We start from the raw sequence: 26333 nt of genomic DNA, 5'->3' as shown, positions 1-26333 counted from the left end.
AAAAGCTAATATATAAATAAGAAAGATAACCGAGTTTAATGAATCTTAAAGAGCGGATATCAAACTTATTTTGTTATTGTAAATTACACATGATGACTCAATATATTCGCTATTATATATATATATATATGGTGAAAGAAAAGAAGGATATACATTCCGGTAAATAAATCTACGATACATTTACCTCGTATATCGCGTGAAGGATTGCGATATTTCAACTTCTTGCTGATAAACGAGATGAAGTTTGTGTTAAGAACTTCAACGCAAAATTATCTCGCGCTTCTCATCAGTTATATGCGCGAAAGAATAAATTCCATCCCGCAACAAGGTGAATTAATAAAAATAACAGCGCAATTAAGTCAGGTTTAACAGGAGTACTCTTGTTGTAATCACCATCCATTTGCACATTATGAGAAAGAAATATGAAACCAGAAAATAAACGTCTGAATGAAGATAGTCGCATCTTGATATAAATACTTCAAATTCTTTCTCAACGAGATAAAAGGTTCAAGCTGATTCAACATTCATGAATACGATATAAATACATTGTATAAATTTTCTTCTTACTTTTCTAAGTTTTTATAATTTATAAATAGAAGAACGAGAGAAAAAAAATTAATTGAATTTCATAAATATTTTTACAAAAAGGACTATTTTTGTTTGAATATCAGAACATGTATTAATTTCTAATATTGTCTCGAATATATTTTTTCTAAAATTTTTAACATTTCCCCGAGGGTACTTCTTTGTGGATAATATTCTCTCTTTCACTATTATTCACGTATTTACTAAATCAAAGTAAATGTTAAATCCCCTTGTAAAGATTGGGTAAGAAAAATTCTTCGCTCATATATAGTTTTATTAAAATGAGGTTTGCCCTGATTTTTGCCTCAATTTAGTCACGAGTGGTTCTCGCGCAAATTGTAGTGGGGAAATTATGTTACGCTAAATTATACTGTACGAAAATTGACAGTAAATTGGTCCGCTGTTCATCTCGCATTCTTGTTGATAAAATCTTTCCGAAACCATGTACAATATAATCCTTACGTAAAGTTTGACGACTTATGATTTCGATATTCAAATGATTCTTAAATATTATTATATATATTACGCATTTTATTTTTACAAATAAGCCAGTAGTTTAATAACGCAATGAAAATCATGTCAGATATTTACATCGTCTTGATCGAAAATAAAAAGTGTTTAAAATATAACTGCCTCTAAAATTTCCTACGCATTCCTTTTCACTTGATTCTTAATTTATTTCGATAATAAGTTAATCAATTCACATGCAAAAAATATAGTGCATTAATTCGTGTATGTGCATTGGCTGCTGTAAGCATCGCTTTTTCGCCGGAAGGATTCATTTATGTCGTATGAAACGTCACGCGTCATTTCTTCAAAGACAGCTCGATGATTATTGTTTAAGTAACGTACGGATAAGTTGGAAATAACTACGAGACGATCCGTGTTAGACACGCGGGTAAATCTAGAAACGAAACACTTAAATCAAAGTGTATTTAATATATGATATACGGCAGCGCTCTCTACGATTGCTTTCATTATAAGAAAAGATTACAATTCTCATGTTTTTGTTAATTTCAGATTATAAAATTATTTCCAGACATTATTATTTATGTTATTTAGTAATTTGCGACAAAAAAAAAGGTAATTTTATATGTTAATCATTAATTAATTTACTCTTTATTTAATAGAAAGCTGTGTTTGATTTAAAATTATTAATAATTTTCAAATCAAACCGCTCGCACACATTCGATTCAGGAAGTTCTCGGGAAGTAGATTGCATCGCGTAGCAAGATAGCATCGGCGCCCGCGAGGTTGCGGTCGATTTTCCACGAGAAACGAAGCGCGCGGGCCCCGGCTAATTATCTTAAATACTTAATTTGTACCCCGTGGAATTTTTGAGAATTCTCGGCCGCGCCCGCACAGCTTCAAAGGCGAACGGAAATCGGAGGGATATGGAAATCACGTCGCGAAGATTACTCGGATAAGAGATAAATGAAATTTAGTCGCGCAAGCGGGTGATTATTTTCGAGACACTTTTGCGTATGTTAGCGTGAGTCACGTTTCTCTCATGCCGTTTTCCAATTTACCGATATCTTTGCCTCCAGACTAGAAATTTTGATAAAAGAAGCGCGATTTCTTGAATATATATATATATAAATTTTTTATTTACAAATTTATGAGAGAACTGATTAATAGAAATATTCAGTAAAAAAAAGAATAGAAAGATTTATTAAAAAATTAAAAATATATAAATATTCCTTACGCTTAATCTCGCTATAATTATTTTTAAAACGCATCGGAGAGATTTTAAACTGTTTGCGAAAAAAGCTAGAATTCTATAAATTATATTGAAATTTTCGAAAATGAGATTATCGTTAAACCATCCATTTTCCGCTCTACGAACCCATAATTCGTTCACCCTGCGGCTTCGGCTCAATCTCAACCAGCAATTCGCTAGCGAGAACGCCATGAAACGCTTGATAGTACCTTGGAGGTGTAGTGCAAAAAGGGAAGTGCGAGCATCAGACAGCGTCATTTACTTTTCCATTTCAACGACTCTCGATTGGTTTGAGTGTGCACTTATTGCGGATAAAGTCAAATGCATGTAGCACAATATTATTTTAATATTAGAAATTTTATTTGTATATTTGTAATATAATAATTGTAATATATGATAATTATGTGTGTATAATTGTAAAAAATATATTTAAAAAATATTGATTATGTATTATAATTGAAAATAAATTTCATTCTATTCATCAACTAAATGTGATAAAGATGATAAATATCAAGGACAGCTATAAATAGTTATAAATTACTATGTCGTTAATTTATCGTACATATTGTATTATCAAGAAGAAAACCAGAATAAAAAATTTTGCAAAAATATATTTTTTCATTTATGTAAATATATTTTTTTTTGTTAAATATTGAATGTTTTACAATCTATTTATCCAGTTCAACTTTCTTGAGACTTTTCGCGAACAAAATTTCCGTGGAAATAATTCTGATATCGTAATGACTTTTACGACTGTGATACCATCACGAAACGATACGAAATTGTTTGTCAATTCCCTCCCCCCGTCAGTATTTACCCTTCTCCAGTTTCATCCGATCTCGCGCAATATGAGAAACTCTACAAACTCTACGTCGAAGTAGCGGAGAAGAGGGCAAAGATATGAGCGTAACGAGGCGAGCCGGCCGCCCACGCAATCGATAAGTAGCCCTGCCGCAGGGTCTTCCTTGATGAGACGCGATTCCGGACCAACCTTTTTATCCATCGCGATAGATAGTAGATGTACATAAATTAACACGCGGCCGAAGCGAACCAAGCGGAGATAAGCACGAGCGATTATGGCGGCTCGGTGAATACTCAAAGCAATTCGAGTCTGCCTTCTCGCCGCGGCTCTGGTCTAGACGACTCACGATTCAATAAAATCGAACGAGCCGAATAAATAACGATAAAGCTCGCTAAAGATTTTATTCTCATTTGACTTGAATTTTATCATTAGTATTTAGTTATCCGCGACACAGAATGTGAAAAAAGGTATTCAAGATAAATAATCCCATTTTTGATCAAATAATATACATCTTATTTATTTTGTACTTTATTAAAAGTTCTTCTATTATATAAGATTTATCTAATTTGACAGGAAAAATCATTTTCACAATTATAATTTATAATTATTTGAATTTTTAAATAAATCTTCGAATTTCTAATAATCGCCTAATCTTAACAAAAATCTCTAGTCTTAACAATGAATAATTCTGCTCCGAATCTTTTACACGATAATCGTATACAATGTTATTATGAGTCCTAAGATGATGGCATTTAGCATCGAACGCGCAGCCCGAAGTCTCACGTTGGTCGAAAGCAATCCTCGACCCTTGCTTTCGACGTCAAACAACAGCGGGGGGTTGTTTCTTGTAGCTCGGCCGGCTTTCAGGTTTAATTAGCCGTCGGCCTTATCGAGAAACAGGGTGTCGCACATAAATACACTCAGGCGACTCCAGACTCGTTGATCCCGGGATGAGTCAATTCTCAGATTTTTTTTTCTCGCCGCAAAGCGACATCTTTTTTTTTTTTTTACGATTTTGGCGCACATGTGCGTCACCCGCGCGACCAATCGGCCAATGGAAAACTGATGTTTCTCGCCGTATCTGTCAGTTATGTCATCGATGGGTGAACTCTACAGATATTCCGGAAAGGGGTTTTATCGCGCCCTCACACGAAGATGTTTTTATTATATTTTTTTTTTAACGACTCAACCAACTTACAAAGTTTCTGACATTGATCTGCTTAGTTTACAGAAATTTGTTAGATGCCATTTTGCTTAAAATTTGCGTGAGAAAATTCCAAGAACGAAATTATATTTTTAAGAAAATAAATCATAATTTTATATAATTTTGCAAATATTAATACGATAAAAAATATTGTTATTAAAAAACGTTCGGGTAATAATTGAAGTATTTATAAATATATACACGAGACACACATATTTATACATATATATATATATATATATATATATATATATATATGTAATTAAATCTAACATTAATTTTTATAGCCAGAAATTATAAAAAAAAGAATTCTTTTTAAATTAAATTCGAAAACTGATTATTATTCTTATATTAATTATTATAATGTCTATTGATAGTTTAAATACATTTTATTAACATGGGCACTAATAAAATTTAATGATGAATTAATTAATTAATTTTTCGTCTAAATAGACATCAAATAGAAATATTTCTAAAATGCAAAGTTAAAAAACGATGTGGATGAAATAATAAATAAGAGTTTCGTATCACTTTGGTTATATTGTATTTTCAGGAACAGGTTTTAGTAGGACCTATCTATCTTCGACTTTGTCCTTATATAACGTAAAACATGTGCGTGTAACGGAGATGCATCTAAATTCATAAATTATATCCCAAATCAGATATGTTCTTTATTCATTTATCTATATAAGATCATTACTTTCAAAAATATTATCTCAAGCAGTGTAAATACTAGGTAATATCAATTAGAGGTGATAATCGGAAGATCTCCAATTTTGATTCTGTATAATTCTTTTCAAATCAAGAGTTATATTATAAATAAGGATTTGTTTCAACGTGGAAAAAATTTTACCACTCAAATTATTCTTAAAGTGCGTGAATAAAGGAGAGCAAAAACGGTATACGACGTAAGCTTCGGACGTAACATTCGCGTAGAAATCTCGCTCTTTGATTTATCACGATAGTCGATAGTCGGTTAATGCGTGAGAAACGTTCTCCCCGACCTTCTCGCGGTTCCAACTCGGGATGAAGTTCTCCGTTCGATATTTTATCAACATCCAATCTGGGTGGATTCTCGTTAAAATCGGACACGGCGCTCGTCCCTACGTCCGATCCCGTCGTACATCAGGCCCGTGCGAGCAACCCACGATGCCACATTCGCCCCTCGCCCTTTTCCCGTAATACACGCATACGAATACCGTTACACGTAACTCTTTCTCTCGGATCGTCCTCTTCTCTTGACTAGTCGTTACAACATAATTCAAGTCGCCGACACGAGCACAAATATTATGATAGACGGCCGTTTATGCGTCGTGCACAGGACCGTGTCGGATGGCGGAACGTGGGGGAGAGAGGTCCGAGACAGACTCTCTCTCTCTCTCTCTCTCTCTCTCTCTCTCTCTCTCGAGAGAGAGAGAGAGAGAGAGAGAGAGAGAGAGAGAGAGAGAGAGTGAGTTCCATCTCATTTCGGACCAAAAGAACGAACTCGGGGGATCCTCTCTCACAATGACGGCGCCGACTGGCAACTTGTGGGTGACTGGTGGGCGTTCGAAAACATATCTAAATAATTCTACGGAGGCGGAACCTGCTCCGAGAACGCTCGCGGCTATAACCCTTGCTCCCTCCTCGGGATTTTCAAATTTTCGTCCTATAGAAATTCTGCCGATTTTTACGATCGGGAATTATCGCGCGAATGGGATCGTGTATATCGACCGACTCAATGGCCACTCGTGATGGAAACCGGATGGACGCGACATTCAAACGTTTCGTGCTTCTCGAGATATGGGCAAGAAAATCGATAGACTTTGTATTATAAAAGCAATCTCGAGGTTTCGAATATTTGTCGAAATTTATGGTAATTAAAAAAAAAAAAAATAGGTAATATTTAATAAATCTACAATAGTACCAAATTAATCTTCTCTCTAACTAAAACATTACGCATTATTTCACTTTAGATATTAAAGAATGTATCGATTACTCGCTCTATCTTTCAAGTGTAAAAATATTAGAATTTATTCTTACTATTATATTATATAATTTAAATATGCTACAACTCATATAAAATTTCATTTTTTTTTTTTTTTTTTGTTACAACATTGTCATTCTTTGATGTACATTTAGTAATATTCAGAAATGAAAGCGATATTTTTTTCGAGTCTCCTTTATGTATTACACGCGAATTTTATTCCCAACATCCCGCAGCAGGATACTCATCGGGGTCTTCCTCGTGTCTGGCACGTGATGTCAGGAAAAAAAAAAAAAAAAAAAAACCGATTACCTCCGCCGGTCGGGATTAAGAAGACAATTTGACGGAGAGAAGATTACTCGACGCCGCGCTGCTAAAGAACCGCTGACGCTTTCCCCGGTAATACATCTCGAGTGATAGATTAACGCCGTATTTCGCGTACTTTACGATTCTTCTTTTGACGTTATCGAAATGAGGATACACTGCGTGACTCGAGAGATTCCACCGTCGCGTCAGCTTGCGATCACGTATCCAAATACCAAGGCTGTAAATGCGTTCGTTCGAATATCCGATCGAACGATATCTCGCGACGATGTCTCGAGAGACGACGACGACGACGAGCGAGAAATTCTTTATCAAAATTTATCGAGAAAGGAACAAACATCATTTTGCGCTTGACTCTCACAGCAAGGATCGCCGATCTGTCTGTCTATACGATTCCGTGAATCGTTCCCCCTCGAGAATTTTGATTCCCGTAACATTGTAAATCGATTACATCGCAATAAAAATGTATGCATATCGACCGTATGCTAAATTCATCGTTTCAAGCGTTTTGGGTATAGGTGGGACGAAATCTTGTTTGTCACGCGCGAGAGAAAAAAATCCGGGTTCCTTTTTCTTGCGAATACAAATCTTCCTTCCGACTATACAACATCTATTTGATATATATCGGGAACCGAGAAGCGCACACGTTGATCTTTACTCACATTTAACTTGAATCTTCTGCTAAGTAAAATTACGATCGCGGCGTCTGACGTTTAACGTGCAGCGTGCATGTGACATACATATGTTTCGATCCTATCATTTGACAGCCTCGTCTTTTTCATGCATAGAGCAATGCAACTGATAATTGATCACATTCATTGCAAAGATAAACATTTCGCGATTCAGAATAAACGGAAAAATAGTGATTAAGATATGCGTAAATCAAGAAGAAAGTAATAATTTTTATTGGTATTTGTGAAATTATTATTCTGTTATTCGATTATCAAACGATAATTCATAATTCCTTATATAATAATTAGTATATTAGCGTATGTCGAGTCGGAAAAAAAAAAATGTGATATTCTTGCACGGAAATTATACGATAAGATGATAACCGTCGCACTATTAACGTCTCGAAAATCGTTGGCGAAAATGTAAATCCGACAATATCGCAAGTATGTGTGTGACTACTATAATCGAAACGAAAGATTTAATCCCATGATTTATGATTATTGACGCGCGATGTCCGTAGCCTCCTAGAATCGGTATCTAATAACGCAATTAATTCGCTAATTGGATTAGACGCAACGCGTTTCTTTTATCCATATATAACAAATTACCGTGACGCGATTATAGAAACAGGAATAAATTTTATCCCAGCGGTTCCTTTACCAGAACCGATTCAAAACCCAGATACGCAATATCTTTATAATATATCCTGCAATTATCTATGATCGTTTCGATTAAAGAAGAAAACGTGAAGAGAGATATTTATTATTTCTACAAAAAAATTAACATAAGACATTTTAGAATTTAATCAAATCGATTTTATTGCAACTATAGAATTGGATTAACTCGAAAATTTTAAAAACTTGTTCAACCTGCTCTTGATGTTGATATAAAAAAGTTTTATATATAATAAAAATTATTAAAAAAGCGAAATATTAGATACACTTTCATGGCATATTTCCAGCATATTTCTTTAAAAGCTAATTATTTGCGCGCATAGATATAATTTTTATTTAATTTATAGTATAATTAGTCTTGCTTTTTTTTACAAATTTTCTCTAAGTACTGATAATAGCGTTCCATTATCAAAGAATGTAAAAAATGATACGGCGATACTTTTAAGGCTCTTCTAATGACTGATTCTACGTGCACGCACACCCAATGATTTTCAGCTGTGTAATTACGCGATAAAGAATTATCCGCAATTCATTATCATGACACGACTCTAATTATTATCGTCAACTCGATTGCACCTCGTTAATTGCACGGAATGGAACACGAAGCATCTGCTGCGTGCGCTTTCAAATTACATCTTTTGAAGAATGTCATTGTATTAAAATATAAAACAAAATAACTTTTATATAACTTAAATCAAAATTTATGAAAATAAAATATTTTTCACGCTTATAGAATTGCTAGTAATATATATATATATATTTTTTTTTAAATTATGAACTAATTAAATATATTTGTTTAAGTTAAGGTCAAAATAGAAATGTAAAAATTTAATGTAAAATAATTATTAAATAAATTTTATTTCTTGCTCATATAAATAAATTTATGAAGCTTGTGTTATAAAAGCTATGAATAATATAAAATTTACGTGTATATAATTTTGTTTGTTCATTCCTACAGCGATTTAACTCGATCAAACACATTATCATTTCACGTACAAGATAGGCATCATTAATGTGAGATTTGAATCTCGAGTTTCAGTCAGTGTGCTAACAGCTGACCGACTCTCCTTCCTCGTGACAACCAAAATTTCAATCATTAGAGTCACAGATGCGTGCAGAAGTGCAAGGGAGCACGGTTTCTTGTTCTAGAAGACTAAAATAGAACCACGAAAGTGTTCCAGTACAAAATGGTAGTCGGGTATTCGGGCAGATTCTTCAACAAGTGAGCGTGATATAAGTATGAACGATTTATCTTAATCCTACCGTGGAAAAAGCCACATTGTTCGCGATCATTAGCAGCTAAATTATTTTTGCGCGAGAATGCGGTTAATTTACCAATCATCGACAAAATGTCACCTATCCGCATCGTATATCTTACAAACGAGCCCAGCGATCAATTAAGCGACGCAAAAACTGGTGCTTGCTTGTGGTAATAGCGTTAATAATTTGCACTGCGCAAGAAACGATTTAACTATAATAATGGTAGAAAGAGAAGGGCGCGACGCCAAAACGTATTAGTAGAAAAATAGATGGATTAGTATCTAATTTGCAAGCATAATCGATAATAACACGTGACAATAAAGTTCAATGTAAATATTAAAAATGGAGAAATATTTCGAGATTTTTTTTTTTTTTTTTTTCCCAAATAACTCGGATAATATCTTTTATATAAAGACATTCGTTATGTTTTTGTTACATCATAGTTGAATAAAAAACTGGTTAGACTCAAAAATCGTAGCGCGTCTAAAGAAAGCATTGATCGTATACAAATACATTCTAATAGATATATGTAAAAATATAACGAAGATAATATTTTCCAATTAATAGTAATAGCCTCGAGGAATCGGAAAGGATACGCGATTGATTATACGTTTCTTTATTTTTGTTTTCTGCATCTCATTGACCGGCCATCGTAGCTATGCTATTTTCCTTTACTAAGCGAATAATTGATAACCCGGTAACAGATATTTAATGATCCGTGTATCGATACCGATAACGCCAAGACATCCTGTATAGAGCAAAACTAGTGAAAAATGTGTAATTTAATAATCAGTTTTGTTCTCAGTTTCTCAAATCTATTTTCTTTTTTATAGAATTTTTTAAATTACATTCCCCCCAAAAAAAATTAATTATGCATCGATTACAAAATTTATAAATTATAAGGAGAGAGAGAGAGAGAAAGTAGATCATCTGTGCATATAAAAAAATATTGATTTAAAAGAAAAATTAAAGAAGAATGCTTTATCACAATTCAATTGCAAAGAAGTTTTACTTTTTTTCTCGCAAATTCAATAAAAATTTATAACTTAATAATTATTAAATAACATTTTGACATCCTTATCTAGATTTTTGCATACATTATAGCAGCGTATATTATTCTTGGCATCATCCGCTGTACTTGCGCTAAAACAGCTGTCAAAATTATTCGAGTCAAAAAGTTTTTGAAAAAAAAAAAAAAAAAATTCTAAAATAAAAATTCTAGCTCCAAAAAGAGCTTGTGAATGTTTATAACATTTCTTTCTCATTTAATAACTTATCACTAAAAATATAAATTAATTTCCCACATTCTATTTATAATATATCATTGACTATCTAATAATATTCAACGACTTTCAATATATCGCGTTTACATTGATCTTTATTTTGGCAATCCATGCCAAAAATAAAAAACTAATTACTAATCCGTTAAATACGAGGTAAAAAACAAATTGACTTTGGCCCCGCATGAACCGCCCGATATAGTATTCGAGCGCATATTTATGCACACACGTTGCGTATAGACAAGATATTTGTTAGGAGAAATTATGCAACTGGTTTTCTTAGCCTTTCTATTGGCTGGGTTTCTTTAGCTATCTATTAAAAATGTTTAATCGATTAATTCATTATGCGAATATACTTATTTAAAAAAAATTAATTAATTAATTAAGTATGTTCTCGCAATTTTAAATTGCCGTTTGTAACTTTTTATTTTTTCGGCTCTTTATTCAAAATATTGATACGAATGCGTAGCACGCGTATATCATTGTAACAGAATGAAGAAGATGGAACCGCTCATCTTTGCGCGATTAAACCGAAAAAACAATGTAATATTCTGTCAAAAATACTGCCCTTTCCGTTAATCTGCAAGTCACCATAAAACAAGCATTATCCTTAATTAATGCTCTGCTAAAAAATTAACGCTTTAACTGGCGTCAACCTCGTTTTGCACATATGTGCATCGTCCATTTATTGCCCATACCAAATGGAAACAAAGTACCGAGAGTCTACATCACGATATAAGCAATACCCTTAATTGAGTCTGTGACTAAAAAAAAGGGCATATAAATAAGAATAATATTTTTAGGGAAATAACTAAAATATTTAAAATATTGTATTTATGTCTTATTTTCTTTTATGCGATTAATAATATTTATAAATAAAATTGTAGTAAATGTTTCTTTCGCAAGAATGTGCACTGTGTTGTAAGATAAAATACAAATTTTAAATTAATTTTTTAAATAATTCCCTTTTCAAAATAAAATACCAAATATTTTTCCAATACCACCAATTTTAATTAATATTCTTTAGAACTATTATTATAAAATTTATTGAAAAGCATAAACTTACTTATTTATGTAATATCGAACATAATATTACAATTCTTAATCTAATTTCTCTCTTAAAATAAAGTGTTTAATTGAGTTTGTGTATACAAATGAGTTTATACATTTAGGTTGAAAATTTATTTCCCTCGAGGATATTAATAATAATATCGAATTTGCTCCGTATATTTGCTTATCGCGAAAAAATTTCTACATTTCACGAAAAAAAATCAACATTTCGATGTGAACGTATCATGCTAGAAAAGACTAGAAAATAGAAATAAATTTGTAGAAGACACAATCCATTAAAATAATCATATAATAATTCTTAAATTATGTTAGAAATAAAGCCAAACAGTTTTATGAGGCGCTAAATGTTTTCAAATCAGATAAGAGTTATAAAATATAAAGATCCGATAAGAGTCATAAAAACGAGTTTAATTTTATGAATTTTATCTTTCAACGCAATAAAACTCGCTATTAATGAAGATATTATTTCGTTTTCCGTTTCAGCGCGAATACACAGAGGACTGCGTCTTCAACGAAACCTTGGAGCAGCACAACTACAATACGTACAGCTCGGTACGCTGGTCCACGGCGAAGAAGACGCTATACCTCGGCCTGAATCGCCACGGCCAGCCGAGGAGAGTACAAGCTAAAGGTCACAATCTCGGAAGACTGTCGGCCTACGCCCGGGTGTTGACGCAGATGGCTCCGTTTGATCGGGTAGAGGCCCTACAGAGGCGGATGCTGGGCGCACAGCACAACGTGCGCCATCGGCATCACGGTCACGGCCATCGTCGTCTGCACGCCGGTGACGTGGCGCAACAGTCCATCTGTCCCACTCTGCCGGATCAAGAGAAGGACGGCAGGGACAGGTTCAGATGCCGTAAACGAAAGAAGAGGAAGAAGCGAAGGCGACGGTGCAGACCGGGCGAGCAGCCCGGTCCCCAATGCCGAGTCATCGAGGGATCTACCACGAGTCCCATATCGGACATCGACGCGTCTTCGGAGATGAGCAGCATCACCAGCCCAGAATCTAAGCGATCCTGCGAGGGGGCGGCCAGCGAGGAGGCCTGCAGACGTCAGGCTCTTTCGGTACCGGCGAAGAAGCGGAAGTCGCGGATAGACGGCGGCGGCGGCAGCGGCGGGAATCTCACGCTCAACAACGGTAAGAACAAAGCATCGACGTCAAACGCGAAAAAGCCAAACGTCAACGTCGCCGATAGTCAAAGTAAAAAGCCTGATTTGACGGACGGGAAAAAGACGAAGAAGAGGGGTCCGCCGAGCAGAGGGAACACGAGGGTCCCGCTGTCCCGGAAGCAGTACGAGTCTACCACGGTCTGGGCCTTTTTGCCGCTAACAGCGCCCACCGGCGAGGTGCAGCGGGTCTCGACAACCACATCGTCCTCGTCCTCGTCTCCTCCTGGTGCGTCAACCGCTCCCTCCTCCGCCGGAAGGCCGAATTCGCCGTCGTCTGGCCGTAGGAAACCGCCGCCGTCTTCGAGAAATCGCGTCACGAGACCGATGAGCTCGCATAGGAAAGGGAAGTCGTTTTCGCGTTCGTCGGGTCGATCGAAATCGACGCCGATCAGCGAGATCAATCTACCGTCAACCACCAAAGTTCCTGAAACCACGAGCGCGTGGTACGCCCTATCTTTTCCTCAACTTTCTCCATCCTCGTCAGTTCCCTCCTTCTCGTCCTCGCTCTGGCACAAGTCGGCCGAAAACTTTACAAATTCACTGCCCAACTCTTCGCCCGTTGACGAGGAGTCGAGCTCAACCGTCACGAGCGAGCTGACGACTGAAATGGTAGAGTCGACTACGGAAGCGATATCCAGACTCGACGAGGAGGACGGCAAAGACAATGAGTCTAGTACGATCGAGCCAATCCAGAGAACAACTACGAGGTTTCCTATAGAGCAACTGGCAATGTGACCTCCTCGTTTCTCGAATGGTAGGAGGATGATATTTGTACGCGAATGTCATTGTAAACTTATGTGTATATAGGAATCCACTCTACTACAACTCACTCTACATTCGTGTACGACAAGTGTACGCGTGACGTATGACATACGTCGTGCCGAAGTTTCAATACTCGCGATATAAGGGCGACCGATGTAGTTGCGGTTTCGGTGAAATCAAAATATATTTCGACTTTAAAAGTGTAGAAAAGATTACTTTTCGAAAAGTAATAAATTTTATATTTTACGCAAATAAAATTTTCCAATTTACTTAAATGGATTATCAAAAATATTTCTTCTATTAGAAAATTTAAATGTTAAAAATTTTTATAATCCGATAGTCGGCAAAAAATTTATTTTTCACAATATTTCTAAATATGTGTCTCTTTTCATCAGACACAACATGACAATAAGTGATACGTTTAAAACGCGAGATGTTCGTTTAAATTTTAATTATATAGAAAAAAATTATTTTTAAACGATTCAAAAAAACAAAACAAGAAATGATGGAAATTTTTTTATAAAAATGTAAAATGCAAAAATCGAAAAAGAATTATCTATAATTTGATTAAATAAAGTTATTTGCTTGTAAATATCAAGGGCCTCTAAATATTCATTGATAATGCATTTCATGAGACAGAAAGCATTTCTAAAGTTAAAGATTAATAATAGAATTTTGTTCGCAGAAATCGTTTCTACATCGATCCTTGAGATTTACGTGGCGAGAGAGACAGTTCGTGTCGAAATTCGATTAACAGTGATAAAAGGGAAGAGTCAGTACCGTGAGCGTGCCAGCTAAAGTGTATTTCTTTTTCTTTCTTTGTATTTCTCTTTAAAGTGTATTTTATTCAAACACTACCCCCTCGACGGCAAAACAAGTCACGGAGCTCGTACGCGAGCGTAGCGAATGAGCTAATTGCATATCTTTTACACGGTTTCCGTAATCTTTATTCGATTTTAGAAACAAATACTCTTTGATTCTTCGAGCACTTTGAGAGATTAATATCTCTCTTTAAAATACAAAAATTTAAAAAGTTTAAAAAGAATCTCTACATTAATAACGAAATTTATCTGTAAATAAAGTTTGTTTACAAAGTCTGAGAAAAAGCACTGCGTATATACCACGCTTTTAAAATATATTTCACAATCGAATCGGTTATTTTGAAGAGAAGATACATACATATATATATATATATCTAAAGAAGAAAAAAAATATTTTATTTTTATTTCAATAGTTTTAAATTATAGAACATATTTCCAACATGACAATTTAGATATGTATTTTTATTGCATATTTAAAATCTAACCATCTCTCATATAACGTTACTATTAGACATGATTATAAAATAAATCCGATCGAGTAAGAAATTATGTAGATAGAATCCATAGAAGAATATGTGTATAATTTATAACTAGTCACATTTACATCAAATGGCATCAGATAGAGCATGAAAAATTTAAAAACAAAGCATGCACATTAATATTATTTGAAAAAATTAGCATAATGTTTGGAAATTGTAATATTATCGAATTTAGATGTCGTTCAAAATTTAATTTATATTAGATATATGTTGAGTAAAATGATAATTTTTTTTTTTTTTTTTTTTTTTTTTTTATAAATTTGTTAGGAACCGCTCTCGTCTCGCCGCGTACATCGATACGTATATGTAGGAAGCTTCTTGTATAATATATTACTGCAAACTACGTCCTAATTAGCGCGATTAGCGCATAAGTATAACGAATTAATAATGATATTTTAGTGAAGGTGGAGCCGCAAGACAATAAGCGACTTGAAGGAAGAGATGTGTGGACGATAAACAATCAATTCGAGCATGAAATGCAATTGTTCTCGAGACGGTAATAGAAATCGAATCTAATTAAGAAGATGAGCTATCCAATAGAAATTAATAGAGCCGTAAATTACGCTTCTCTCGTATGAGATTAAGCGAATGTTTCCGATTACGCTTAATGCAATGTTTTGTAACGAAACAATTTTTCAATTAGCATAAATTATATACAAATCGCAGGATATAAAGAAGATGAGTCTAGTTATTTACTAGTATAGATACTACATGAAGAAATTTCTATTTTGAGCGATTAGCTAAATTATGGCGATTTTTCCATCAAACGCAATAAAACGCGATACTTCTACGAGCGACACGTATACATTAAAAATTTGGAACTGTGTAGAGTAAATTCGTTCAATGCAATCTCAGTATTTATAACGAAACGAAGTGACACACACACAGATTTCTCTTTTATTTTACCAAGAAGACCAATTAATCGGATCGATGCAAATTGTACCGGTTTCTCGAGTTTTATATACTCGATCATTTTCCTTCGCGCACCAATTTTATTTTCAAAACTCGTCTCGCGATGTTCGACAGTATCGAAAAATGTAAAAGTTACAAGAAGATTTCAATTACAATTTTCATTATATTGTAATGAAAATTTGCCATGTAATTAAGATTTAATCAATCAATTAAAATATTATCGTGAGCGAATAATCGATGTCTAACTATAAGATTAGAACGGATCTTTAACGGGACAGATATTAAACAGGAATGTTCGCCGTTACACTTGTGTAAATTCTTCTAAATATGTAACTCTTAACTCTCCACCGGTTCACGATTTCATCAGCTTTAATGTTATCGAAAAAAAAAAAATATATGGCCAGAAGAAACGTTTTTCCAGATTAATTGATAAAGAATCGAATAATGGCACTACGAAATGCGCTCATTTATATTAGTAATTTTCATTAGAGTTTAAATTTTTAAGAAAATTGTTCGATTATCGAATACCGTTCGAAGAGTTCAGTTACTCATTGTCAACAAAAAGCCGTCACCGACTCCTTGTTTCTCCAATTAAGAGTTTCATCGAATCTAGATAGGTGTATCTGTGAAGAAAAAAAAAAAGCCTCAATCTCACTGCGATTTTTTTTTTCCTTTTTTTGTAGAAGCGACCTATATTAATATAGTGGCATATTTATTAAAGACTTATTTATTGTAAACAGTTGAATCCGTGTACATAAGTCTACGATCATTATTCATCAATCATGCGCGTCGATCATGTGTTCCACGTACGTTGTGTTTGTCTTATAGGTACACGAATCCGTTGAAAATACGTGATAACGTATAAGAGAGATAACCATTTCAGTAATTCATTGAATAAAATGCGACCGGTGGACGTCTATAATTTTATCACGCTTATATTGAAACGTTCTATTTCGCAAAGCAAGTTGGTTTCCCATGCATGACAGAGAGCTCATCGTGTCATAAATTTGATAATGGTCACTGGCAAAGTAAGCTACTACTTCCGCCAGAACTGAAATTAGATCACTTCGCGACATAACAAACGTGTTTTTCGTTTAATTTCAACATATTGTACATATACAGAGTGTAACACAAAAAAGTATGTATATGTAATGGCAATACGTATGAGGCATCCGATACTTTTTCTTTATCCGCCAAATCATTCAATGAAAGCAATTCGCGACAAGAGTATATGTTATTCTAAAAAATATTTCACATTAATGCAATAATATAAAGCAAGAATTACTTACTTTATAATGGACGCTTTCAAAGAAGGCGCAAAAATTTTATTAATATTACAATTGAAAAATATTTAAACTTTACAATATAAGACAAGAAAATTATTGTTAAAACATTTTGCATTGTCTAATTGTTACACCCTGTATAATAATGATAGTGAATTCTTCAATTATGAAACTAAATTTTGCGGAATAGATGTGCTACTGTATAAAACATACGATATATTTTCTCGTTATATTATACTTGACAAACTTTTATAGCAGATAAAACAAGATTTTTCACGTGGTCATCTCACTGTCGAGTTCTTGCAGTTCAATACGGGATCATTGATATTTTCAACAGATTCTAAATTGTCTCGATAAAAAAAAAAAAAAAAAAAAACATATGCTCCGGCGAGTGAAATAATAAGCGTTTTGACGGGATAAAAGACTTACGAGTTACGTGCTCATAGACTGTATGGGTTTAACATGGAGGTAAAGTTTGTAAAATTTGGAAAGATGCACATGGATGCGCGGACGTGATGCTTATCAAGACGGCTAATTATTAAAGTAATTAGCGGCATGGACATAAGAACTTCCTAAGTTGCAGGGATGTAGAATAATTTCTGGTACGCTGTTCTTACAAGTAATTATATTTCCAGATTAATTCCAGAGATGGGACGATAAGGACAATACGTTTTCATATTGTTATTAAAGATACTGTCATCCATGTCGCTCAAATCCAAGATGAGAAAAAATGTTTAATATAAATAGCCTACATCATGCGGATGAAAAATTGATGAAAAAAATTGACTTAGAATTTATATAAAATATAATTTTTTTTTTTTTTTTTTAGTAAAGAAATCTAATTGTAAGTTAAATTATATTTCTAAAAAAAAAACCGTGTGAATTAATTAATGCAATTAATTATTAATAATAAAATGATACGCAAGCACGACCGCGCATCGTCGGTATAATTCCAGATTCAAAGATCGAAACAGAACCAGTCTAGCACTGCCAATCATTTTTTTTCTCTCCCTTTTTTTTTTTTTTGTAAGATATATATTTAATTTTTTCATAGACTGAAACACTCTATTAAGATTATAGACGAGTTATTTAATTAATAAAAGAGGCCGCGCCGATTGAAATTTTTCATCCGCGAATGTTTAATGTAAAACAGACGACATACCTAAGATATTACAGTCCCAGAACAATTTTTGTCCTCTCTAAGCGAAACATCCTGTAAATTTTCGATGCTATCTTGTGATAGATATTTCCAGATTTTCAAAAAATCCACGACCTCTTTTCTTTTCTATCCCATTTTCCGGGAGATACAATACATTTCTTATCGTCATCTTGGCGAAGAAGGATAAGAGGAAGGAGAGAGAAGGGACGGGTACGAATAATGAAATATAATCAATAAACGGATAGAATAAATTTCTGATTCTAAATCCGAGCAATTCTCGCAAATACGCACACCTCTTGCCCACTTTCTCTCTCACTTCTTGGATGCAGAACCCCACCATATCGTCGCCATATAATTTTTAGAAGTAATAAAAGAAATATTATTGAATATATAAACGCTGCGTTATTTATTATTAAATCTCGATATATACCTCACCGTGTATAATAATTACACATATATTCCTGAATATATAATAATTTCACACCATTTTTGTTTGAAACAAAGTTTATCGTATATTAATATTTTCTATAATAATAGGTTTAAAAATATTTTTTTATAATATTTATCTATTAATATATTTATTAATATTTTCTATAATAATACATTAAAAAATATTACAGGCAATTATATATTTATCTAACAATAAGCAATTATAATTTTCTTTGCTCTCAATTATATTCGTAAGTTATTTTAATCTCTCGCGGTTTATTTTAATCTCGATCAAATAATTAATATCATTATATATTGTTGTATTTAAAAATCTTTTACATTGAATTCGATTTGAATAGAATCTTAATATATCTTAATCAGAAGATTATGATGAAATGTTTCATACAAGAGTTTGCAAAACACTGCGGGTAAGTGCACATAATATAGGATCTATGTATATATTATAAACTTATCAAGACGCAAATCCTGTCCGAGCATTTTAAACCGTCATAAAATTCCTCACGGAAAAATTACGTTCAATCAGCTACTTAATTGCGTGTTTGCTGAATGGCATGAACATGATATGTATAAATATTTTCGTTATTATAGCACAGTAATTATTACGAGCTTTGCTCTCAATGTAAAATAAGTGGCTTATCGGCGTCTTCGTGACGTGAAATAAGCATAAAATATACACGCCGGAAACTATTAAGTCCGTGTATACCTTGCGCATGTGTGGCTTGCAAGCACGCAGAAATATGGAAGCATGTAAGAATATAGAGCGGCATTCGCACCCTCCTTTATTGTCTGCCTCTCCTCCTATTTTTGTCCTGTACTATAATTAATGATTGATGCTACGATAAAGCATAAAAGTCGCTCTATGTACGGGAAAAGTATGTAGATTGCGGTGCATTGTCCGCTACCCTGTATTTACGTAATTCCTCTACCCTTCAAACAATTGTCTTTTAATAATCGTATTTTTCGCGTAAAAATGTTACCGACGTTTTATAGAACATTAAATTTTACCGAAATTAATAAACTTGCCATGCTATATATTTTAGCCCTGCACAAAAAAAAATTCTGAGCCTAAAAATATTTCATATAATTTATATAAAAAATTATAAATTTTAATATTTGCAAAAATTTATCTCTAGAATATTTATTATATAAATATGTCGACAGAGAAATATTATATTAAACCTACTTTAAACTATTTATAATTTACAAGAAAATTCAAGACAAGTATCTATTAATAATTTTACAAGTCGCATATTCTGTATGTGATATATATTGTATTTTGTATTGTATTTTATTCTTTCAAATATTTTCTGTATCGTACAACATAAAATTATAGATAGAATTCTATCATAATTGTTGCCCCGGAAATTGTAAATATTTTAAAAAAATAATTAAAAATAGGTAATTTAATGGATGTATATATACAATATGTGTATGTAAACACGTCTCTGTTAAATGCAATTTTTCATATCAATTTCAAAATGTTTGCAAGGCTAAAAAAAAAATATGTGTCAGAATTATTTATAAGATTTTATGAAATTATCCGCGTATACATCGTGTGTTAGTCCGAATACTATCGATTTTTCGTGATACTTAATCGTCTGTGATTATGGATCGTGTGATCATGATCATAATCTTCTCTATTAATATAACTGTAACTCTAATCTTTGGCCTGCATTTAAAGGCGTTTTTTAATTTATAATTAACATTCTTCAATAAATGCCTTCCGCCTTAAACTCTCGACCCACGAATGAAAAAACGCACCTCACAGAATACGTATCCTCGCTAATAATAATTGATTCTCTAATCGGGCTCATAGATTTTTCGATTTTAGCTGCATTTGCTATCCTTGCCAATTACGTAATTTAATACAGTTTTGCGTGAAAATGGCCTGGGACGAAGAAAATTTTAGAAGCTAATTAAAAAAAAAACAAATTAAGTTAAAAATGTAATTTTTTTGAATGATAAAAATTCTAAATAAAATCTAAATACCAAAATTGCTTGCTCGTCTATTAGTCTATTTGTATTTTTCATTATTTTTGCAATAAAACAATACACGATAAAATATTAATATATTGGTACACACATACATTTAATATTAATATTAAAATATATATGAACATTAATATACCTTATCCATGTGTAGCGAATAGTAATATCTTTTTTAAAATAACTTTTTTCATATTTTCATATCTCTAGCAAAAATCTTAATATAGTCCACCGTGTGTTAGACAATTTATAATTTGCTACAAAATTCAAGATAATATTTTGTTTATAATTTAATGTTATAGATTTTATCGCGAGATCGTTTAGACTAAAAATATTTCATATAACTCCTATACTTTTTAAATCACACGCACTTAAATGATTTTAACTTTCGCTATAATGTATAGTGATATAAAGCTAGTGTTAATGCATAAAATGCCCCGCTTTTCGAGTCAACCAGGTTGTGGTTGAACATTTTGCACGCATTTTACGCGTAAAATTGCTACGATTTGCTCATTATCACAGATATTTATCATAATCGACTCTACCCCACATGTTTCGAACATTTCTATCTTTAAGCTGCTCTTATATCCGTATTAAATTTTAAAAACAGGTATATGAGAGCGCTTTGCTCTATCGAAGCTTATTAGGTAAATATCAACGATATATCTCGATACGATTAAGAATTTTCTATTTACCGTAGCCTTCATACTTATCGATCAACTCAATATCGGGTTTGATTATTCAAATTAGCGAAGATACCAACGCACTGATAAAGCATCCTTGTGCAGATTATATGTAAGGGAATCTATAATTTCAAAATATCTTGAGGCGATTATCTCGTGCTCAATTTTTCATCCTGACGTCTATATAATATCAAAGAAGTATAGAATCAGAATTAAATTCAAAACCGATATTATCCCCCAAAAATTTGAATTCTTTGTATAATTTTCAGAAATAGATATACAATATTAATAGAAAAAATTCCTTCGCGTATTCTGCTTTGCCATTTATTTAAAACATGCAGATATTTATTAATGATAATAATAATAATAAATATGCCGTAAAATATAAAATTTGCAATGATGTAAATAAAAATTGTTATTCAGTTTTATCGGGAGATTCTATTAAAAGTCAAATTCTACTTATCTCTAAAAAAGATATTTTATTTTCTTTCACTTGCGACACGGTGAATCTTTCGAAAAATGTAACATTTCGCTTCGCGACAGCAAGAAGTCTACCGCTGGACTTGCCTCCGGTAAACCCGTTGTGCACTCCGATGCACTTCATGCTACGCGAGACGGTTGCGGCCTCGGTGCATGCTCGTATTGCCGGTTATTTCACTCAACGAAGCAGCTGCGGCATGAAGTCAAGTGAATTTTTATCCGCCTGTCCAAGCGAGCTTGTTGAACTTTCCGGGTATTTCCTTAATCCGCGAATCATGAAGATTCTTGGATTCTCGGAGTAAAAATTATTTTCTTTTCTCAATCACTACAATTGACTAAGCAAATGTATATAATAAAACTCTTTATATTTATTCTGATTATAAGAAATATCTTTTTATTTTAAATTTTGGATATATACGTATGTATGTATGTATTCCGAAAATATTTCAACAGATTTCTTTTGATTTTTATTTAGACTCTATTTCAGATAAATAAGAAAAACACATTTCTAATATTTAAATGAAACTACAATAATTTTATATATTGTATGTTTAGAATTTTTTATATATGTATATATCAAACACTGTTATATTCAATATGTCAACGACTGTTATATTCATTTTATTATATATAACTTATCGTTGGAGAAAAATATGCTGAAAAATGTATCGCTTAAGATGGATAAGGAATCCAAGAAAGGCTCAACGGCAGTCGATACACATTAAGAACGTAACACCGGTGCGTATATTAGCCCGCGTAATTTTAGCACACGCGCTATTCGAACAAACTGTTTTCGCGTTGCGTCACGCGGTGTCGGGACGTGGGTGAAGAAGCGTCTCGTTACATAACGTCCTTCGTCTACACGACCCTCCTCAGTTCTATTCCTATCTTTTCTACGGTACAGGGAACACCGGGAACGTGTCACGTCGACGATTTGTGAGTCCGGCTCAGTTAACCCTTGTCATCGAAAAATTAGTCTCGCAATATTCTTTATTATAAATCTGATATCAAAATTTATATGAAACCGTATTTCTACTTCAAACATTATAAATTTCGTCATTGAATCAAATGTATCAATAAATTTAAAAACATCTTTTCATTCACATGTGCAAATTTTTAAAACAATTATGATTGGCGAAATATACAAACTTTAATTTTGCAATATTGTGGCGCAAATAAAATGATAGCCAAATATATATTTTCTTTCATAAATACATAGAATTATTTGCAAAAAATTGATACATTTATATATATATATATATACATATAAAACTCGATATATGTATTATATAATCTACTAAATAATATTTTTAAATAAATAATTATAAGACTGATTGTAAATAATTAGTATTACTCGCAATTTAATGATTTCAAGTTATTTTTCGTCTGACTAACTCGTATGTTATTTAGTTTATAATTTTGCTAATTTTATTCGCCTTTAGAAGCGTTTGTGAAGACACTCTCTTTCTTTGGAATGCGTAACATAGCCGTTTAAAAGCGCCGCGGATGATTGAACAGAATGATAATATAGAGTTATTCGCGGAAGATAATTTCTCCTTGCACATATGCTACGAATATCAGATTATCCGTTGCGGATGTAGAGAGATCGTTTGATTAAAAACACGGAAAATTAGATGAAAATATGAGATAAAAAAAGCGAATAGAATGGGAGGAAGGAGATAATAATTGGGTCTTCGCTTTTTTTCGCAATGACGCAGCGAGATTGTTACACGGCACAGCCACACTTACCTGAACTTATTTTACACGGTTACATGCAACGCGATCATAATTAACGCGTGATTACGGTATGCCTCGAAGGGTTATTTCGCTAAGGACAGATCGAGTTCTAACTCCTGAAGGAGCCATCAATCCTTTAATTATTGCCTATATAACTTCGAGTAATATTACTAATTAGGAAAAATCGCGCCGCGACAATGCAATAAATAAATGGATTGAAAAAAAATAAAAAATGGATTAAATTTTTTTCTTCAGAATTAAATTGCTAATCTATAAAATCGGGAATTGTTCTAAAAATGTTTAAAACTAATTCTATTGCCTTCTTCGTAATTAAATTATTAGCATAGATTTGTATTTCCTTTTCACGGATAATATTGTCAATAAATAATATTCTTAAATACTTTTACAAAGTAAAATAAATTAATTACAAACAAGATATTTGATATCCACGTGCATAACATTTTTTTGTCTCATACGACTCATTTCAGTTTTAATTCTATCTTTTCAAAGAACACACACGATATTAAATATTTAGCTCGATCTGTCCTAAGCTGTCCATTTTAAGGCATAATGGATTTGTGAAGTATATATATATATATATATATATATATATATATATCAATAATATTTTTATATTCTTAATTTAAATTTTTAATATTTTTTTAAATATAATCATTATTATTTTTAAAATGATTTTTAAATAAATAGTGGCTTCTGATATCAAGTACTTTATTGAAACAAATAATAAATAAAATTTTACCGTTGCATTTATCATCACTGCAAATTTAAATGCAAACTTTTAGATATTAATAATTGTCAGAAAAATACTTTTTTTTAAATTGTTTGATTCGATTCTAATATTTGTCATTTTATAGATAGATTTTATATATATATATATAATAATTTTCCCAAACCCATTACCTCATAATTAAAAGAATAAAAAACATTTTAAACTTACCAGTCCGTTGCAGTCATGTTCCATCGCCTGATGCCGCCTTGGGCTTTCTTTTCCTCTCTTATTTCACCGTTGTCGCTCCTTCATGACATTCACTAGCAAAAACACAATTAATTACAATTAAGCGCGCACTCGCAAAAACAAATAAGTTCACGTACGTGCTAATCGTACATTAATATAATTGATGAGCGCATAGCATTTTGCACGGCACTTCCTAGTTCAATGACAGGCGACGCATATTTAATTAAGATCGGAAAATAACGCAAAAAGAAGCGGGAAAATATCGCGAAAAAAAAGCGCAAACTTCGTGGTATTTGACGGTCGTTCGCGATATTTCTAGAGACTAACCTGGCATGCGCGCGAAAATAGCGGAGTAAAATATTATTTTCTTCGACAAACTGTCATCGTCGCGATACATTTAATCGTTCAATCGAATTAGGTAATACGCGGATTGATACTCACTAATCTTATACACCAATGATCGTGATACTATTATCCGCGATCGCGTCTCGAAAACTAACGCGACATCGTGCCGTTCACCTACTTGCTCGACTGTCACCGTGCGAATGACAACAACGTGTGACCGCGCATAAACAATGATACGTCACACGCCGGATTTATATACACTACCCCCGAACATTATTAAAATATATCTATTATGGATTACTCACCAATTTAAAGAGTCGCGATTCACTCACGCTCGCAACGTTTCGTTACCGGCACCGGAATGACGTCAGTAATTTACATCGATACGACTTCACGTCGATACCAACTTCAAGGCGAATAAAGCGCACAAAATATTTCCTTCGAAACAAAAAGTATACCCACGAGCTACTTATTTAATCGGACAAATTAAATCATTACGCGAGATGACACTCATCAATCATTCATCGAAGAATGATCTTACAATTCGCCGCTCTCGTAAAATCGCGTCTCGAAAATGAAATGCCTAACATACGAAGCGCGTCGCGTCGCTGCCGATCCGTTACAATGTCACTGTGCGAATGACAACACGTGTGACCGCGCATAAACAATGATACGTCACACGCCGGATTTATATACACTACCCCCGAACATTATTAAAATATATCTATTATGGATTACTCACCAATCTAAAGCGTCGCGATTCAGGATCGATCCGCCTCACGCTCGCAACGTTTCGTTACCGGCACCGGAATGACGTCAGTAATTTACATCGATACCACTTCACGTCGATACCAACTTCAAGGCGAATAAAGCGCGCAAAATATTTCCTTCGAAACAAAAAATATACCCACGAGCTACTTATTTAATCGTACAAATTAAATAATTACGCGAAATGACACTCATCAATCATTCATCGAAGAATGATCTTACAATTCGCCGCTCTCGTAAAATCGCGTCTCGAAAATGAAATGCCTAACATACGAAGCGCGTCGCGTCGCTGCCGATCCGTTACAATGCCACTGTGCGAATGACAACAACGTGTGACCGCGCATAAACAATGATACGTCACACGCCGGATTTATATACACTACCCCCGAACATTATTAAAATATATCTATTATGGATTACTCACCAATCTAAAGCGTCGCGATTCAGGATCGATCCGCCTCACGCTCGCAACGTTTCGTTACCGGCACCGGAATGACGTCAGTAATTTACATCGATACCACTTCACGTCGATACCAACTTCAAGGCGAATAAAGAGCGCAAAATATTTCCTTCGGAACGAAAGTCGTCGCCCCGATATACTCACGAGCTACTTATTTAATCGTACAAATTAAATAATTACGCGAGATGACACTCATCAATCATTCATCGAAGAATGATCTTACAATTCGCCGCTCTCGTAA

General features: G+C 33.4%; 2 protein-coding genes across 4 annotated transcripts in view; one reads left to right on the top strand and one right to left on the bottom strand.

Annotated features, from left to right (window-relative positions):
- The window catches only part of LOC138936255 (uncharacterized), a 75497-nt gene extending 61765 nt beyond the window's left edge, over positions 1–13732 (top strand). Inside the window, exon 3 of the mRNA XM_070301517.1 lies at positions 12042–13732. Coding sequence (XP_070157618.1) covers positions 12042–13466 — 1425 coding nt within the window. The 3' untranslated portion in view covers positions 13467–13732. The remainder of the gene's footprint in view (positions 1–12041) is intronic.
- Positions 1–25721, bottom strand: part of LOC138936260 (uncharacterized) — a 383952-nt gene extending 358231 nt beyond the window's left edge. For all 3 annotated transcript variants that reach the window (XR_011447356.1, XR_011447358.1, XM_070301524.1), the window contains exons 1-2: positions 25607–25721; positions 24502–24593 (exon numbers count right to left, since the gene is read on the bottom strand). Coding sequence is in view for 1 of the 3 variants with exons in the window: in XM_070301524.1 (XP_070157625.1) it covers positions 24502–24525 (24 nt within the window). In the remaining 2 variants the exon portion in view is untranslated. The remainder of the gene's footprint in view (positions 1–24501; positions 24594–25606) is intronic.
- Positions 25722–26333: the final 612 nt, after the last annotated feature.

The sequence above is a fragment of the Polyergus mexicanus genome, unplaced genomic scaffold (assembly GCF_030449975.1).
Source record: "Polyergus mexicanus isolate NDT 795.1 unplaced genomic scaffold, iyPolMexi1.0 SCAF_9, whole genome shotgun sequence".
NCBI lineage: Eukaryota > Metazoa > Arthropoda > Insecta > Hymenoptera > Formicidae > Polyergus > Polyergus mexicanus.
This window is presented reverse-complemented; position numbering and strand designations above follow the sequence as displayed.